Genomic DNA, 18298 nt, shown 5'->3' with positions numbered 1-18298 from the left:
CAACTTTTGCTTAAAATAAAGTACTCTGCAAATGCACTTTAAATAATTTCGTGTTTTGTGAAAAAGATGCCAAAACAGCGCATGTTTAACTGCCTTAAACTTTAGATGTATTTGAAAAACACAGTCTAAAAAATCTACAATTTTTTTAATTTTATTTACATATTTTTAAATTTTCACTATTTTAAAAGCAAAAGTTATTACACGAATCAAAAACTGGGTGGTCCAGTAACCTATATTTTGATTATTAGCCCTAAATGAATATGTAAAATTATTAAAAATTATATTTCGTCAAAAAAACATAACAAAATTTTATTTAAAAAAAAGAGCAAACCTACACCTTACCTTATTAGTGGCTTCTTTAGCCCTTCATTACTCGCCTAAACAAAAAAATGTGTGCTCTTGATTTAGTTACATGATTTAGTTACCGAAATATTAAGCTCACAAGGTGATGATAAAGAGTTGCAATTTTGTTGACAAAAAAGGTCAATTTAAGCTTACCGATTAAACCCAATTAAAATTAAAGTTTGTTATGAAAATTGTAATGTCGGTATAGCTTAACATTTAATCATTTAATATATAATATTATTACATTTAGCACGTTTAAGAACAAACACGGAAGGGTGTGCAGTCAAACAATGGTGATCACGCAAGGTGTGGACGCCCGCTATCCTTTATTGCATCACAGTCAAGGCATTGACAGCTCACAATCAACAACTTTCTGATGTGACAATTCAAACTAGTCACGTGACAATGCAGTTGTTCAAAAGACGGTATATAAACAGAAAACAAAAAAAACTAAACACAAGAGTTTATTAGCTAAATAACAACCATACAACTGTAGAAATTAAGAAATATATTGTTTAAAAGCTATGTTTCTGTATACCATCTTTAACTCAGGATCTGTAAATTTAGCATTATAGAAATGTCCTAGCAAAAATGTCGTTGTCTTTGCGCATTCTAACACAATTTACAGGTCGCAAATAGTGTTGAATAATACAGTTTAAAAAAACTAAATATTTCATGTAAGTTAGACTACTTTGCATATTTGTTGGATTGGAAAGTGAGATATATATGTCAAAAAACAAATTTATTTAGCTTCCAGACGACACGTTTTGAAAATTGAGGTTAAATCAGCTAATGTTAATCGTTTGTTTACGTATTGAGGCTTTGTAATCCTGTATCTAACATCAACGTAAATATCTCGAACTTTGCAGATTCAATATCGCAGAAAAACAACAATATTTTGAATCAGTCCACTAAAAATCATTTTTAACTAGAGCAGATTTTATTTTAATTGGCCAAGTTGATGCTTGGTTATTAGCCGTTGTTTTTGATTAGATTATAAATTAAATAGACGCAAAACGTGTAAGCATGCTTAAGACTTAGCCACCGAGATGCCTTAGGCTTTTGAACTAATACCGGAGTAAGGTGTTTTATTGCGAATACAAATACACAAAAAACCGGCTATCCAGTTTAGTTAATCCCGCTTAATTCAGTATATGGTGACATTTTTATACGCCTAAGACTAAAAACGATGTAAAGCAATATAACAGAATCAGATTACATAGAAATGTTAGAAGTTAGAATTAAAGTAGTCGTAAAATCAAAGTTTGGTAGGTACAATATATTGACCTAAATTAAATAAGAAGTTAAAAACTTAACTACTGCGTTCATGCAAATTTTCTTAATTTCTTAACTATTTTTAGGCTACATAGCAATTGATTTCCATAGCTTAATATCTTAGTGTTTAAAACTATTTGATTAAATACTAGTGATGCAATACAAAAATCTTAAATAAAGGTTAGTTTAGGTCGATGGTTTTGGATCTATCTGCATATATTTTAACAGCAATAGGTCTTCAATCATTGTGCTATACTAAGCCATATACGACGTTAGTATAAATAACCCAAAATTGAGTTTTTAATTAAAAGCCTAACTTGTTTTTACATGTTTAAATGATAACGTAATTTTTTTAAATAACCTAAAAAGGCATTCGTTCCCTTTTGGCTGTCTAGCATAAGTTGGTAGACTGATTTCAGTTTTAAATATTTTTGTTGCTGAAATAGGTCTGCTAACTACTTGCAAAACAGTAATATCCCCTGTTTGTAAACAAATTTAGGGGGTACTACCAGTGGCACGAACCGCATTCTTCACATTTTTAGGATACTTTGGTTTTTAACATTTTGTTTTGGGTAAGGAAAAAATTGTAAGTTTGTAAATTTCGTAATTGAAATATTATTAAATAGTTTTTTTGTGTTATTGATTAAGTATACTTTGCTTTTATATTAACGTTGAAAACAAATAAGAATGTAATCGTCTTGTGGCTTCCTTAAAGTTACGTTATCTACCTAAAAATTTCAACACTAACCATTTTATCTAAATAAATCTACTTAGCTAATGATGTCAAAACAATACCTTTATTATATCTTCATTTACTTTCAATTGTGTTGTTGTTCGCTTCATAAAACGCTGGCTTCATAATCGTTAAAGCTTTATATTGTTACTTAAAGATTAAAAAGTTACTAATTTTAAACCTGTACAAAAACAAAAATTAGATCAATACAATGCCTTTAATACATAAAAAGGAATGCCACACAATGTCATCATAATATTTAAACACACTGAGAATTAAAATAGTAAATACAAAAAACATGTACAAAGCACTATCAATTTTGCAATACTTTATATCACAACGTAATTTTAAACAGTTCCTTAAAAATAAAAACAGTTAAATTGGCCCCACAGTGTGGTATATTTATTGCAATAATTGTTAAGTTTGGTAATTTATTAAACCAATGTGTTTTCTTTTTTTAACAGTTTATTTTCTTCTTCATTTTCTTGTGCAGTTTTAAGTTCATTTTCATCAGTTTCTAAAATATATAACATTTTATTTTTTCTCTTTAAATACTTTATGTTCTAATAAAGGCGCATATTTAATGTAAAACTAAAAGTAATAAATTGAACAATGTTGGGTACTGCGCTTAATCCTTAATGTTTAAATGTTGTAAAATCAGGTTAACAAAAGCTACTCTACTTTTAGGCTGTAATTTTAGCCTTCCCACACCTCGGATTAATTATTATAAAAAGATTTTTTACCTTCACTCGGTGTACTATTGCAACAATATTGCAGAAGTTTTAGAGCCCCGACATAAAGAACAACTGATACACATCCAATACCAGCTGTGATTTGAAACATTTTGATTGCTCCGAATTGGTTGTATAGAAAACCACCGATCAAGGCTCCCAACATATTGCCTGTGATTTTAACATTGTTTTTTAATCGTTGTGTTATTAGTGAAAATTAATATAATAAAAAAATAAATTGTTTTAAAATTTAAAAAAGTTTTTTTTCAAAGTAGGCTTATAAAGCAAAGGTTTACAAAACATTATTAGAAACCACTACTTTCTTAATATATAAACTCGATTACAAATTACAAAAACTTAGCCCTTTATAATATTCAAGTGCAAGAAATTATCATAAATAGTTTTAAAAATCGTCATACCTAATCCCCAGTATACTCCTTGAGTTAACCCAATCAAAGTGGAATTCATTCCCTTTGGTGCAAGAATAGTGGCATAAGTACACATTGCAGACATGGGAAGAGCAAATGAAAACCCATGGAGTGGATCAAGTAATAGCAAGTACCAGGCTGAGGTTATTACAGTGTACAGATAGCATCTAACCTGTTATAAAAAATTAAATAAATGTATACAATTGACAAGAATAAATGCCAAACACTTCGGCCCCCGGACACCTCGGCCAAGACACTTCGACCAAAATTTTTTTTTTAAAACAGCGGGGATTTCGCATTTTAATTACCGCGAAAAATTTTATTTTTCCGTATTTATATACAGTTTTTAGACAGTATTTGAAATAAAATAGGCAGTAAATTAATAAATTTTTTTAAATAATGTGCAAGAACATGTTATCTTTCTTTTCCCGTGTCAATTTTTTAATTTAACTAACTAAAACCTATAAAAAACTAATTTTGAAAGCGCGCGCTTTTAGGTGACACAAGACAATGCGTTATGATATCACGTTTTCTAAAAAACTCTATATAAATATTCGAAAATAAAATTTTTTGCGCTAATTAAAATGCGAAATCCCCGCTGTTTTAAAAAAAATTTTGGGCCGAAGTGTCTTGGCCCAGATGTCTGGGGGCCGAAGTGTCTGGTTACCGAAAAAAATAATTTAAATGTAAATAACATAACCCAATCTAATATATAAATAAAGACACATATTTACACTTGTACACCTACAAAAATTTAACCAACCGATGCAGCCAGCAATCCAATAGACAAGCAAGCTGGACATCCAATTTTTTGAGCTATCCAACCAGAAACAAAAAACATTGGAATTTCTGCAGCACAACTTGTTAAAATAGATAACCCGAAAACAGTCCTGGAAGCATCAGGTAAAGTAGATGCATACCAAAACCCAAATGTGAACCTCACTCCAATAATAAAACCACTGACAAGAACCACAAATAAAAACACAGCAATGTTCATGTTTTTGGCAAGAATTTTCAATCCCACTAACACAGATTCAACTTTATATTTTGGCACTTTAAGTTGGTAGCAAATACCCGCAGTAAAAACACCAAACACTATCATGCCAATAAACAAAACTAGGTAATCTGGATCAACTTGTCCCTGTTGGCTGCTGTATAAATCAACTAGAAATCCAATTAACAAACCGATAACACCAAAACCAATACTGCCCCATAGTCTTTGCTTGCCATAATCAGCAATTCTAGAGGATCCGAGCATGTTAAAAGCTGCTGCGTCAATAAGTGGAGCCACTGGAAATATAAAGAATGAAAATAGAACTGTGAAGACTATCAGCAATAAAAAGGTTAGATTGGAATTTGTTCGGATTATTTCTTCATTAAAAACCTTGCATATAATTGGATTAACACTTGCATTATCACATTGGTATTGAATTGTTTTGTTAGATTCCTCTTGAAATATAGGTTGAATTAAAGAAAGGTTACAAGATACTGTGTAACTTGAATCAACCGATGTTTCACAACCCCAGAATGTTACATTTTCCTTTTCACTAGCCTGTGCACAGTCTGTTATGTTCAAATTTTTACATTCTGTAATCATCTTATCAGTAATGCAACATTCAACATTACTTGCTTTTCCGACTGGTGGAATAAAATACATTGGAAACGCAAACATGACTGCTAATAAAACACAAACTATCATCAAGATTTTGTGTCTTGATAACTTGTCAGCAACTATGCCAATTAAAGGTGGAGCAAGTAATGTCATCAGTTTCTCAATCGCTTGAACAATGCCATTTTGTGAAGGGGTAATTCCAAGTTGCATCTGATAGAGTGCTTTGTATGGAACAAAGCAGGCAAGCACTATAAAAATAATTTTTGATGTTAGTATAGATAATTAGAAATATTTAAAGAGATATAAATAAATAAACATAATAACCTGCATTAAACATGAAAAACGCTGCTTTAACTGGAACAAGATCTTTATCACATTTCATTTTTTAGTTATTTCCTTACTATCCAATTGTTTCATAAATATTTACATTTATTCTAAGGCCAATCTATCTGTAAATAATAAACTTCCCAAAAATATTTTTGTTTATAACTACATGAGTTACTACTTATAATTGCAAAAACCAAACAGGTCAAACTTTTTTTTGTACAGTTGACAGATTGTAAATAAACAGAGATTTCGTAAATATTGCGTATTCGTATTACAAGTTGTTGGGTTCAAAGGTATGTTTACATAAAGAAAAAGGTGTTTAAAAATCTATTAAACAAATAAAACTATTCCCTTAATAAAAAAAACTTTAATTTATTAATCCCCGCCTCCAAATAACACACGTGTCAGTCACCCAAGGGTAAAACCCTATTTGATAAAAAAATATTTATTTTGTTTAAGTCTATCCTCATTCTGCAGAAGAATCTTTAAACTAAATAATGAAACATTTCTCAAAAAGGTGTTTATTTTAATTAAGTATAGCCATTGTTTTGCATTGACACATGATTGAATTGTAAATAATTATAAAACATGCAAAAAAGTAAGTGTATTCTTTAAGATTTATCTTAAAATAAAAAACCTATTAGCATACAAAAGATAGTTGAAATTCTACCTAAAATAAACTTTAAATTTAAAAAGTTTGAAAATAATTTTTAATCCAAAGCGACAGTTGACTATAGCATAGATCCTTTTTATTTATGGCAATACAAGATTTTCCATTAAATATTTCACTGCCGATGTAAAACCACTGGACCCGAGTTGTTCCAGTCGTTTTAACTGCATCCCAATATGTTGAAGATGTTGTGTAGTCGATGTATTCCCAGTTAAAGCCTGCGGAAAAATAGTGATTGTATTTTTCGTTACTTCGTGAATTAGAGGAACGACAATTGTTTGAGCCACGCCAACCGGTTGAGGAGTTTGTATTTGAGTAAGCTGAACAAATAACAGCACACGATCTTTGACTAAAATAGAAGTCATACCAAAAGGGAAGATGCATGATCTGGGTGGAGTTGTAAGGCACAGTATCATCTTCCATTTTGCTTGAATGCCTCTTCCATTTGTGAGCTCAATCCTCATTAGTTGAATAAAATCATGCAAGATTTGGGGAGGTGCCGAAATCATGTTTACATAACTTTTAATAACATTGTAGCGGTAAGGTGAACAAGCCACCCGCAATTCAAAGTATTTCTCGAGTACTTGCAACTCTTCCTGGCCCCAATTTTCCATTGTTTGGCCAACTGGGAGTTGAGCAGGCTGAATTTTAAGTGCAGGAATAATCATGGGTTGGTTTTGAGCAGTTCTCATTTGCTGGCGAAACACAAAGTGCAAAGAACGCAACACAAAAGCTATTTCCAAATTGGCCTCAGCCTCAGGGGTCTGCGTTGGCATAGGCTTGACATTGTCTGATGCAAAACACTTCACAAACTGTCTTCTAACAAATGCAACGCCAAAAAATTGCTCCAAAAGACTTGGTATATGTGCTTGGCTGTTACTTCTATGTTGTGCATTGGGTGGTGGAGAACAGAGTTTAAATAAAGTAGACTGGGATATAATAACAGGGTTCGATCCGGCCCATGGTGTACGTGGTATATCCTGTAACCCAAATTCACTCTGTGTGGCAGGGGTGCTTTTGACAGGGGATGGAGGATTGTCCTTTTCCAAATCAGAGCGATGCCTTACATCACGCTGGTCCTTGAATTTTGTTAAAAATGAAGAAAGGCCTGGGATGGGGATCAGACTTGCCTTTACTTTAGAAAAATCAAAGCTTGAAAACGAAGCATCACAGATCACAACTGTTTTATCTCCTCTGCAGAAAATGTCGATGCAATAAACACCCATGAAAGTAACTCTAAAGTGGGTAGGGGTTTGTGGAATAACATTAAACATCTGTGTACCGATTGCTTTATCTTGATGTAAACCTAATATAGATGTAGTGGGCAGCCTGCTTAAGGCCCTTACTACTGTTGTTGTATCTGTCAGCATGTGCACTAGCTTGCTTAAGTCTGGATCCAAATTAAACATCTCGGTCAAATAATGTTTCGTCAAAACGTGACCGTTACTGCTAGAACTGGTATCACATCTACCAAAATGAAGCTGGAATTTTTTGTCTTGGCCCCACTTGACCGTGACAAACATTAGTTTTGATTTGCCGTACTTAATAGTGACCGATTTGTAGTTGTAAGATTGCACGGGAGTCAATTCTTTTAAATCACATGCTGGATGCTCTATTTGATTTGAATAAATAAGAACAGGGCTGTACAATCTTGCAATGGCTCCCCAGTCTTCCAGAAATAGCTTCACAACATTGTTATTGTCCGGGTTGTTGTTAAAGTGGTTTGTGATGTCATAAGTAAAACTGATACGCACGGATGATTGGGAAGGTTGAAGAGTTTTAATTTGGGGAGGTTTCATCACCAATTCGACGGACCACATTTTGCTCGGTTTTTCCTACAAAAAAAATGTGGAAACTTAAAATAAATATATCTAACTAAAGGCAGAAAAAGTTAAAAAAATTTATCTTATTCACACAGTCTAAAAATAATTTAAAGTTATTAATTTCTTTATTAATAAAATAACAAACCATTAATCGAAATGAACACTGAAGTAAAGCGTCCTTCAACAAAACATTAACCTCCGGACCCACTGCATCTATGTTAGGAGCACTTAGAAGTTTGCAAACAAGTCCAACATCTCTTCCCTCCTCCTGAATGCCTTGATGGAGGATTTTTTCCTTGTTAAGTTGCTCAAGGAGGAAGATGAATGAGATGCGGGAGTCGCAGATGGAGATCATGTTAAGAAGCTCAGAATGTTGCGGATTCAAGGAAGAGTTTATTATCGGTGATCTAGAAGAAAAGTAAAAAAGTCCTATAACTTCAAACCCAGAATTAACATCTTTATTTAATTACTTTTACAATAGCTAAACCATACTTTACCTAAATTCTGTCTCGGAATTTTGTTTACAATAATCTGGGATTAATTCCATAAAATTGACAGCCTGGATTTCTTTCGTTTTTACTTCCACAGGCTTTTTAAACACAGAACTTTGCTGTTTCGGGGCAGTTTTGAGCAAGTAATATGTGAAGTTTATCTTTCTAGGTTCCTCAATGTCTGATGACAGCGTTACAACCAGATAATACTCGGGGTAGCGCAAAAATTTTATGTACAATCGCTCTTTGGTAAGTTTACCTAAACATAGAAATATAACTTACATTATTAAAAAAATAAAACTGATATGAAAAAATCATAGTAATAGAAGGGTTAGGCACTTACCAATATCATGGATATCTTCATTAATTAAAGTCAACTGCTCTAAACAAACAACATTTCTGTGTTGGGTAACCTCCTTACATTGCTGTTTGGCTTTTAGGTATCTCAAGTTGTCGATCCAAGTTAATATTGCTTTGCTTTTCTCATTTATTTCTTTTTCCATCTAAAAATAAAGACAGTTGTTGAAAAAAATCGAACTTCAATTTAAATTTAAATTTTATCATTTTACCTTATCCAATAATGTTCTTTCGATTCCCTCCAAAGCCGGAATAATTGCTCCTGTTTGTGGATCAATATACAGCCTTAATGCATCACTGGAAAGTTCAAGAAGAGGAATAAGGAGGACAGAAGACTCTCCTGCATCCTCCTCATTCTTGGAAAAGTGGGAGATATCATGCCTAGGACGATTAGAATTATTAGCGATTAAATTAAGTTTAAGTTAAATTAAATAAATGACACATATTTTTTAATTATTATTTAAACAAGTGCCTACCTTGTATGTTTCTGCACAAGCTGTTTTAGGTCAGAGAGAATATTAAAGGATCTAATGCAGATGGATCGATGAATAAGAAGTTCGAGAGACAGATGTTTAATGTGAGATGCACCTTCCACTAAATCAACTTTATCAAGCGGTAAGGGTGGATTGTGGCTCACCTAAACACAATTTAAATAAATAATATTGCAAATTCCAACATAAAAAACTAGCTTTAAAAAATAGTTATACCTGTAAGGGCTTGGTAGAATCCTCAGCTGATTGTTTAATTGTGATTGTAGGTGGTGTTGACATAGTTTTGTAAGGACTTAACCTCCAGTATGATAAAGTCATCTTTTCGCCTGGTTGGTATCCATCAACTTGAATAAAACGACCCCATCGTAAAGTTAACAGTCTTTCTCCTTGTGCTTGCAAGACCTCAAGTTGCAACGACAAACAGAACGAATGTAGAAGATTGTAAAGATCGATAAGAGGTTTTTCGTTTGAAAACAAGCGTGATTGTACAAGTTCGTGAATATAGTTCACTTGTAAACTATGCACCAGTGAACGGCCACTCCCTACTTCTAGGTCTTCTACCAAAAACTCAAGTTTCAGTAATCTCCATGGCACGTCCGCTGCATCTCCCATGAGTGTAATCGCTGCCTTAAACTCACCAGGCACGAGTAAGTGAACGACTCCCTTCTCAACCTTGAGTTCTGCAATCTGAGGAGGTATAATTTCCGTCACCAGTCTATATAAAATAATTTGCTCAATTCTTTTTAAGGTCGCCTTTTTTTCTTGGGGCAAAATCGGGTCTGGTGGCACAATACGATCTCTGATACAGAGAGGAAGTCTAGGGTAAGTTCCAGTTGTTAAAACATCTACTGCAGCAGGAACAGAGAAGTTTGGGAGGCGAGCTTGGACAACGAGTTGACTGGAAAGTGAGTGGAGTTTGTCAGCAGTGTCAACAAATAAAGAAGCCTGCAAAAATTAAGTAAAGAAAAAATTTAAAGTGAACTTTAAAAAACGTTTATTAATAACAAAATCAAATATTATATAAAAAAGTACGAGACTTATATTTTAAAAAAGTATTGTCCATAATTTATAAATTTGTATACCTGTCTATCCAAAACTGAAGAAATATCGCTACATTTTACGACCTTTCCCACTGAGTTTGCCCATTTAACCAAACTAAAAAGCCTAATAAACAGCTGCCTGGTCCTTGTAGAAAACTGGACGATTGTGATTTTTCGGTCCATGTCAGATTTACTTGGCAAAAGGTCTGCCATGACTGTAATGTCATGATAGGTTTTGTGAATTACAAAGTCAACTAATGTGGAAAGTAGGATTGTTCCAGGTGGAGGCATAGCTGGCATTTGCGCTGCAAGTAAGTAAGAACTTCAATTAAAAAAGGAGATATAAAATACATCAAACATAATCAATATTTTTTTTATTTTTTTTTATTTATTTTGTTTTTTTGCGCTTTGATAAAAGTAAATAATAAATACGATATACAATTAAAATTACAACAATGCGACGGAAAAAAATGACAAAATCAATTTAATGATTTAAAACATGCCAAAAGTATTAATGTTTACATGAAGATTTTAATTATTTTATGGCATGGTCACCAAACCCAGAATATAATATCGGCAGTGTAGTGTAGGAGTCAGAACACTTGAATTTACTACAAGAGGTCCTTGATTCAATCCCCAATGCTCCCATGCTGTAGCACCCATAAGCAAGATGCCATAAACAGTATGAACCCATGCTAAGCAGTAGGGATCAAAACTTATTATCTATAACATCCCAAAATGGCAAAGGCAACTCGAAACTGAGTCAGGGTTACAGGTGTTACTTTTTGTTTAGTTCATGAAATCAACCTTTCCACATCAACGATAAACAAATATTTAGTAAAAATTAGAATAATTTCATTACCCATTTGTTGATTGTTGGCAGGAATCATGGGCTGGGCAAAATTCATGTTATTCTGAATTTGTTGCTGCATTTGTGGTTCCTGGAATCTCATCTGCTGCATCATCTGTTGGTTGCCGTGCATCCCGGCCATCTGGTTGCCATGCATTTGCTCCATCTGCTGGTTGGGATGCATCATTTGCATCTGTTGGTTGGGATGGAGCTGCATCATTTGTTGCTGTTGTTGGTTGGGGTGTTGTAACATCTGGTTTTGCATTGGTTGAGACATTTTTTTAACAGTTATTTTTAAATTTTGACCCTAAAGAAACTAAAAAAAAATTAAATAATTGAAACTTTCTTCTTTTTTTCCAGTGTAGATAAAAAATATGTTATAAATTACAACATAACAGAAAAGGTTTATAAATTTAAACAAAAACGATATTGATCAATGCAGAAAAGAATTGTGCACAGACTACACACCACTCTTGAACTTTATGAAATAAATTTTAAAATAATAAAATAAATGTCTCTGACCTCTCGGACACCTGCACTGCACAAAGAGCAGGCAGGCTTCCTAAAAGGAAAGATGTACGTTCTGAGTTAAATTAGGCATAACATTAAGTCACTGAACAGACTTAACAATGTGGCATTCATTTAACTGTGATCCAACTTTTGCTCTCTAAATTTTAGGTCCTTTATATTTGAAAAATCATGCCATTTGTGGTGACTTAGTAAATTTTGTTAATTCAAGATTTTTTTATAAAGTTTATAACATAATAAAAGCATACCTACTAAATAAACTAAATCAAAAAATTTGAATGAAAATTTCAAGGTCAAAAATTTTTTACATTTTTATAAAAATTTTTTCGAGCAAAAATTCTAAATTTTAGCAAAATTTAAAACTCCAAATCATCATCAGGATCTTCCTCATCGAAGTCATCAACATCATCTGCCTCATAAAATATCCTTCCACTTTTTTCCTCCTCAAATTTAATATCTAGTTTAGATTGTGTGTATGGCATCACCAATCTGCTTTTTGCCGCTTTCTCATTGGCCGATAAATTCAAATTAAAAGTTAAATTTTCTGTTATTTCCTTATCCGAATCATCTGATTTAAATTCTGTTGTTGAGTTGTTCGTTAGAAGAACTGGGGCCCAAGGTTTGGCTGAAATAAAATAATCCTCGTTGAAAAAAATTCGCTCTTTTGTTACACTTACTTTTCCATTTTTTTTGCGAAGAACTGCCTTACAAATTAGCACAGATTTTGATCCTTCCTCATATTTTAATGCTGATATAACATCTTTCATCTCTTGATACTCAGTTCTTATATGCAATGTAGCATCAGCCATGTGTTGTAATGAAACTTGCACATTTTCAGTTACTTGACTTGTATGTAGCATCAACACTACTTGTTTTACATTTGTTCTTAATAATTGTATTAATCGGTAAGTTAATCCGCAATCATTCAGGCATTGCCTTAGCATTTCACTAACAGAGTCTATAAACACAGTTATACTATGTGCATTTTCATCAGCAATTAATTCCAAAACAGTATCTTTAAAACTTTGTTTTTTATCATTATTCCAACCCAAAGGGTCTGTGTAGAAGTTGTGAATCGTAATGTTATGCTGGTTTTTTATTTTAGAATTAAATTCCTCAGGTGATTGTTCAAATAAAAACACATGGGCTGAAATACTTTTCGAAATAAATCCATAAAATAAACCGAAGTTTGGCAATCCTGTTTCTTCGGAGATAAGAATTAATTCAGAAATATTTTGACTTAATAGATTGCCCAGCATATTTTGATCTTCTATATTCCTAAAACAAAAAAGTTTATGTAAAATTATCTGCAAAAATTTACACAACAATTTACCATTAAAAGTGGCACAAAAATAGTTTGAATTTGAAAACATACAAGAAATAGCTGAGTAGAATTAACAAGGAAAAATTAGCAAGTCAACCCAGTTCACTTTGCTTTTATATTTTGACTTCGTTATATGACCCTGCCGTTGTTACGTGACGAAGCACACAATTAAATTAACAAAAAGTGCCACTCTGTGTGTTACCGCGCAGATGACAAGCTTTCAATAACCCTCCTATAACATTCACGTGTTTTCGAATACAAAGGATTTATCAAGGCTATCATGTGTCTGGCTATAAATCGGTCTATTTTTAGATATGCCGACTGACAATACGGCCACATTGGTCTGGCTAGGATTAAGCGCATTTTAATACGTTAAAGCAAGGTTTAATTTAAATTCTTAACAGAATTTGTCGGCAGACAGAGACTTCTTAACTATTGAACTGTTAAACCAGTAAATGTATTACGTTTAGGAGCTTTTTGCTTAGTTACGTAATGTATAAATGCTTTACAAAGTGGAAGTAACTTTTGTTATAGACTACCTATAAACTAAACATTTAAAAACAATTAAGTTATAAATTTATTAAAATAGCTTTTTTTTACAAACCTTTTTAATACAAAATAACTTTATTAGTTAGTTAGTAATTCTTGCATAAAATTAGTAAGTCAATTGCTTAGTATACTAATGTTTAGATACTGGCTAAGATATGACGTCACTAGTATCAGTTATTGCACTTTCATTACAAATTTTCACAAAAAAAGCGTAAAAATATGTCCTAAAACTTGTAAAACTACTAAAATTATTGTTATGAACTTATGGGTTATTTAAAAAATCAAGTAAAGAATTATTATATTATCAAATTGTTTTTTTTCGTTAATATTTAAGTGTTTGTTTTTTGTAAAATCAGATATGCGCCACTCAATTATCCGGCAAAAATTGATTGTTTTAAGCAGGTTTGCTGTAAAAACCAATGTTTCAAATATTCATCGCATGCTTTCCACGTCAGGAAAGGCCTTTGATCATTATAAGACCTTGGGAGTAACAAACAATGCAACCTCTGCAGAAATTAAGGAAAACTACCTCAAAAAATGTAAGGAATATCATCCTGATAAACACCAAGGTAATGCATCTATGCACGAAAAATTTGTTAAGATTAATGACGCTTACAGTGTGCTTAGCGACTCTGCAAAAAAAAGAGAATATGATATGAGATTCAATGCTTCTTCTACGCAACGCAATAGATCACAGCATGCATGGGGATATAGAAATACCTCCTCAGGTCCGGAGGATGTGTGGAAACAAGCCTACTACAAATCTAGTGAAAAGCGATCTAGAACCTACAACAATTACGAAAACCCTTACGAATATTGGAGAAATTCACAAAGTTATCAGCAAAACAATGCAGACTACCGAAATAGAACTTATAAACACCAGCGCAGAGACCCTTTATTTGATTATTGGGATAGTATATATAATACAAATAAAAAATCACATCCAAGAAATAGGACCAGTTCTTTTAAAACACAATATCAACCTTCAGACAATCAAGAGCCTAACAAAATAGTGGCAATATTTTTAGTGGCGATTATGATTGTTTTATGGGTACGTTATTGGTTTGCAATGCGAACTCTTAGCAGTAACTCTCAGTACTATCAAAAGCCCTATTATGAACGTGAAGATGACATAACACAACCTCAAATACAAGACGAAAATAAACCTAAAAAAGATGGTAAAGCAGTTGATGATTTAAATTTAAAAACTGAATCCGCTTAGATTTTACTTTGTTTTTTTGTTTATTCCTATATGTTATTTGCAACATTACAGTATTGCATTTATGCTGCTCACTATTAAAACCTAATTATATTCTTGTTTTTAATTGCTTACTGTTAATATGCAAATTTTAAATTGGTAAATTAATTTATTTGTTTATTTAAATTTCAACTTAATATACATTTATTGAATTTAGTTTTCTACATAATAAGCTGTTGGGCTTAACTGTGTAGGTGGTTTGTAATTAAATTTAAATGGGGTTAAACAACAGTGACTTTTCCCATGGAAATTTAAGAACTGCTACATATCGTTTACACCGCTGCCCAAAACTTGAACGGAGTATACTGCCGGCATTACACCGGAGTGTGTCTGATGTAACATCATCTCAGAGCAGTCGCACGATATGTGCAACAAGAAGTTTTGCTGCTTTCGAATTGAGTAAAACCAAACACAGATTTCCCTCAATTGCAATGGGAACTTCTTCGTCGTTAAACAAGGATACAACAAGGAAGCCCATTTTTCCTGTCTATGAGCCGAAAAAGAAAGAAAGGGAAAACAACCTTGATCTAAGTGAGCAGTTTATTGTAAATGAACGCGGCTTAGAAGAAGCTGAGGGCGCAGTAACATATCATGGACTCACTGATTTAAAAAATTTTTCATTGACTAATAGTAATAAGAAAATATTACCAATAAACCCAGAGATGAAAGATGACCTTCATAGTTTACACGATTTGAATTTATCTGGTTATACACAAGACATTTCTAGAGAAACTATAACCAGACCTGTTGATCAAACATTAAATGAATTACACCCTTCAGTTACTGCAAGTACTTTTAATTTAACTCTAAAAGGAAATCGAGCAAAGTGTTTGCAACGTGCTCCATCCAATTCAGCCCCTGTGGTTTCCAAATCAAAAAGTTTACCAGTGCAACGTACAATTTTACAAAGGTATTTAATGTAGTTTTGGAATATTACTTAAAAATTATGTAAATGTGGTTTTACGAAGTACTAAAGGGTTTGAAATAAATTAGGTTTCTATGTATTCTATTGTTAATTTGTTGTTTCATTGTTATCACACAATGAAACTTAATTTCATAACATGTTAAAGGCAATGGTAACATGTTTTGAACAACATTTGTAAATTTCTCTATAGAAATTCCAAAATAAACTCAATGACATCAATGGAGGAAAGGCTTAGTAGAAGTGCTCGTGCCAACACTAAAAAACAAGGACGCCGCTCCTTATCAGCAAGAGAGAAAACACAAACTCAACAAAAAATACGATCGAAATCTGCGACTGTCAAGGTTAAAAAAAGCTTGTGTCTCTTAGCCTGTATAAAACCCAGCAACGTTGAAGAAGAAAAATTCAAGTTTTTTAAGTCAGGGTTCACATACAATCCCCAGTTTAAATATGACTATCCAGCAAGCGATGTTGTGCTCAATAGATACAATAGAGCTTCTTCAAACTACCTTCCACAGGTAAATTTTCATATTTCACAATATCAATTTGATATCACGAATTTAACTTAACATGATATGCTTCTTGTCCTTACAAAATGATAAAGATTGGTATATTCAATGTATAATTATTTATACCAACAGGCTGTTGCAATTATGAGGCAAGTGTTGCAGAGATATGGGAATTATGAGAGTTTTGAATGGGCAACAGGTGGCCGAATTCTATCAAAAACTCAACTGTGGAACACTACCAGACGCTACCTTGAAAAGGAGGGATTTTCTGGCGATGTGGTCGTTAATATCAGCAACGATTTAATCTCACGAGCTGCAATGACTATCAATGGCGGCAGACCCACCCTTAGTATAAGGGAAAATGCGGCCAAGAAAATGTGGGTAGAAGGCCTACTTAGACACGAAATAGGTACATACTTTATTAATATTTTAATTTGATTCCATTTTTTCATTTCTATTAAACAATTAAAGCAATTTCTTTATGTAAAAAAAAATTAAGTCGATAAAAATAAATAACATCACGAAATGAAATTGTTTTAGGAACTCATCATATGAGATTTCACAACAACAGACAGCAAGTGTGGCACAATGCTAAAGTAAGAAGACAAATGGGTCTTAAACCTGCCAACCCAACCGAAGAAGGCCTCGCTAGCCTACATAGCGTTCTTCTTCGCAAGTAGGGCTGTGTTTTTTATATTTTTTCACCTTTAAAAAAGAAGGTGCTTTGAAATTTTAAATAAAATTATTTTTTAGGGATCCTTCTCTATGGCGATCTGCAATATTATATTACACAGTTTACCAAGCTTCACGTTTATCGTTTGCCGACCTCTTTGAACATTTAGGCCAATTTGTAGAAAACCCAGAAGTAAGATGGGATTATTGTTTAAGAACTAAAAGAGGTCAAGTCAACACAGCAAACCCAGGTTAGCTAATTATTCTTTGAAATTTAAAAATAAAGAAAAATAGCAATATTTATATTGTTTATTTACCACAGGTTGCTTTTGTAAAGACCAAGTTTACCTGACTGGGATTCTGTCCTTGTTGCAAGTTCGACATACTCTCGACTTCCACTTACTTTGTACCATGGGAAAAATATCAAGTGAAGACATAGAGATGCTGAAACCACATTACAATGCAGAACGAACGAAAATACCAAGTTTCATGAGTGATTTGGAAGAGTACAGAGCTCGTTTGGACTTGATTGTGAAGGTGAATGGACTGGAAGAATGGTTGAAAGAAAATACAAAAGAAAATGACGAAGATACAAATAAAATTGAGAAAGAATAAACCGAACTTAAGACTGTTTTTGTAATTTAGCCTGATAAAAACATTGAGCTCTAGAAGTTTAACTTCTTTATATAAACACTTCAAAATAGAAGACATTTAGCTTAATTTAGGCTGTTTTATGATTTTTTTGCACCTTAGCCACTGTGAATTTTAAAATGTCTTTTTGTACTAATTTTTTTTCATAGAAAATTCTACACTGCTGTTTTAATAGTTATTAAAGAAATGTTAATTTTAGCCAGTTTGTTAAAAAAAACATTTATACAGAAAAATTGTTAAAACCAAAAGGGTAAAAAGTATATTTATTTAGGGTAATGATTTATATTATGTAGCTTTTCTAATACATTTACTTGATTTAAAAATATATATACTTAACCTAGTAAAAAATATTTTAAATATTAATTTAATTAAGATGTTTTAGTTTAAAAATAGTTATTAGATGGACAGCTTGGTGTGGTGGTTAGAGCACTTAGCTTTACTACATTAGGTCCTGGGTTTAAACCCCACTGTTCTCAATCTGTAGGGAGCTTGGGTAATGCTCTGTAAATAGTTATAAACCCCTGCTTAACCCACACTTAATTAGCAGCTTAATTGCTGGGCAATTATATTCTATATTACCAAAAACTGCCAAAGCAATTCAAGACTAGGTTGGGCTTATTAATGTTACCTTAAGTTGAAGTTGTAATAACGCCTTTCCACATAGAGGATAAATATAAAAAGATGCATTATATTATGTCTATGAATTCAGTCA

The 18298-nt window shown here is 32.6% G+C and overlaps 5 protein-coding genes across 6 annotated transcripts; 2 read left to right on the top strand and 3 right to left on the bottom strand.

The window, feature by feature from the left end:
- Positions 1-2595: 2595 nt before the first annotated feature.
- On the bottom strand, positions 2596-5587 carry LOC145759395 (major facilitator superfamily domain-containing protein 6-like). Its single transcript, XM_082573215.1, has 5 exons — positions 5449-5587; positions 4276-5372; positions 3504-3684; positions 3097-3255; positions 2596-2870 (listed from the first exon to the last, which is right to left on the bottom strand). The coding sequence occupies exons 1-5, from the start codon at positions 5504-5506 to the stop codon at positions 2788-2790; spliced, it is 1578 nt and encodes a 525-aa protein (XP_082429341.1). The 5' UTR covers positions 5507-5587; the 3' UTR covers positions 2596-2787.
- Positions 5588-5996: 409 nt separating this feature from the next.
- On the bottom strand, positions 5997-11496 carry LOC145758902 (mediator of RNA polymerase II transcription subunit 14-like). The gene is made up of 9 exons (XM_082572595.1): positions 11186-11496; positions 10366-10628; positions 9500-10228; positions 9269-9429; positions 9005-9173; positions 8779-8938; positions 8442-8694; positions 8090-8351; positions 5997-7956 (listed from the first exon to the last, which is right to left on the bottom strand). Exons 1-9 carry the CDS (start codon positions 11448-11450, stop codon positions 6205-6207), a joined length of 4014 nt encoding a protein of 1337 aa, XP_082428721.1. The 5' UTR covers positions 11451-11496; the 3' UTR covers positions 5997-6204.
- LOC145758903 (elongator complex protein 5-like) lies at positions 11490-13186 on the bottom strand. Of its 2 annotated transcripts, XM_082572597.1 has the most exons (3): positions 13077-13186; positions 12411-12979; positions 11490-12326 (listed from the first exon to the last, which is right to left on the bottom strand). In XM_082572597.1, the coding sequence occupies exons 2-3, from the start codon at positions 12958-12960 to the stop codon at positions 12058-12060; spliced, it is 819 nt and encodes a 272-aa protein (XP_082428723.1). In that variant the 5' UTR covers positions 12961-12979; positions 13077-13186; the 3' UTR covers positions 11490-12057. The 2 variants fall into 2 exon arrangements, with proteins under 2 accessions (XP_082428723.1, XP_082428722.1); XM_082572596.1 differs by having other exon boundaries at positions 11490-12979.
- Positions 13187-13805: 619 nt separating this feature from the next.
- LOC145759014 (uncharacterized) lies at positions 13806-14989 on the top strand. Its single transcript, XM_082572730.1, has one exon. It carries the CDS (start codon positions 13933-13935, stop codon positions 14794-14796), a length of 864 nt encoding a protein of 287 aa, XP_082428856.1. The 5' UTR covers positions 13806-13932; the 3' UTR covers positions 14797-14989.
- On the top strand, positions 14037-17656 carry LOC145759013 (microtubule-associated tyrosine carboxypeptidase 1-like). The gene is made up of 7 exons (XM_082572729.1): positions 14037-14143; positions 14990-15742; positions 15948-16272; positions 16396-16672; positions 16804-16939; positions 17017-17186; positions 17258-17656. Exons 2-7 carry the CDS (start codon positions 15048-15050, stop codon positions 17548-17550), a joined length of 1896 nt encoding a protein of 631 aa, XP_082428855.1. The 5' UTR covers positions 14037-14143; positions 14990-15047; the 3' UTR covers positions 17551-17656.
- Positions 17657-18298: the final 642 nt, after the last annotated feature.

Source organism: Corella eumyota, chromosome 7 (genome assembly GCF_963082875.1).
Source record: "Corella eumyota chromosome 7, kaCorEumy4.1, whole genome shotgun sequence".
Taxonomy (NCBI): Eukaryota; Metazoa; Chordata; class Ascidiacea; order Phlebobranchia; family Corellidae; genus Corella; species Corella eumyota.
Note: the sequence above shows the minus strand (reverse complement) of the source record. Positions and strands in the feature narration are given on the sequence as shown.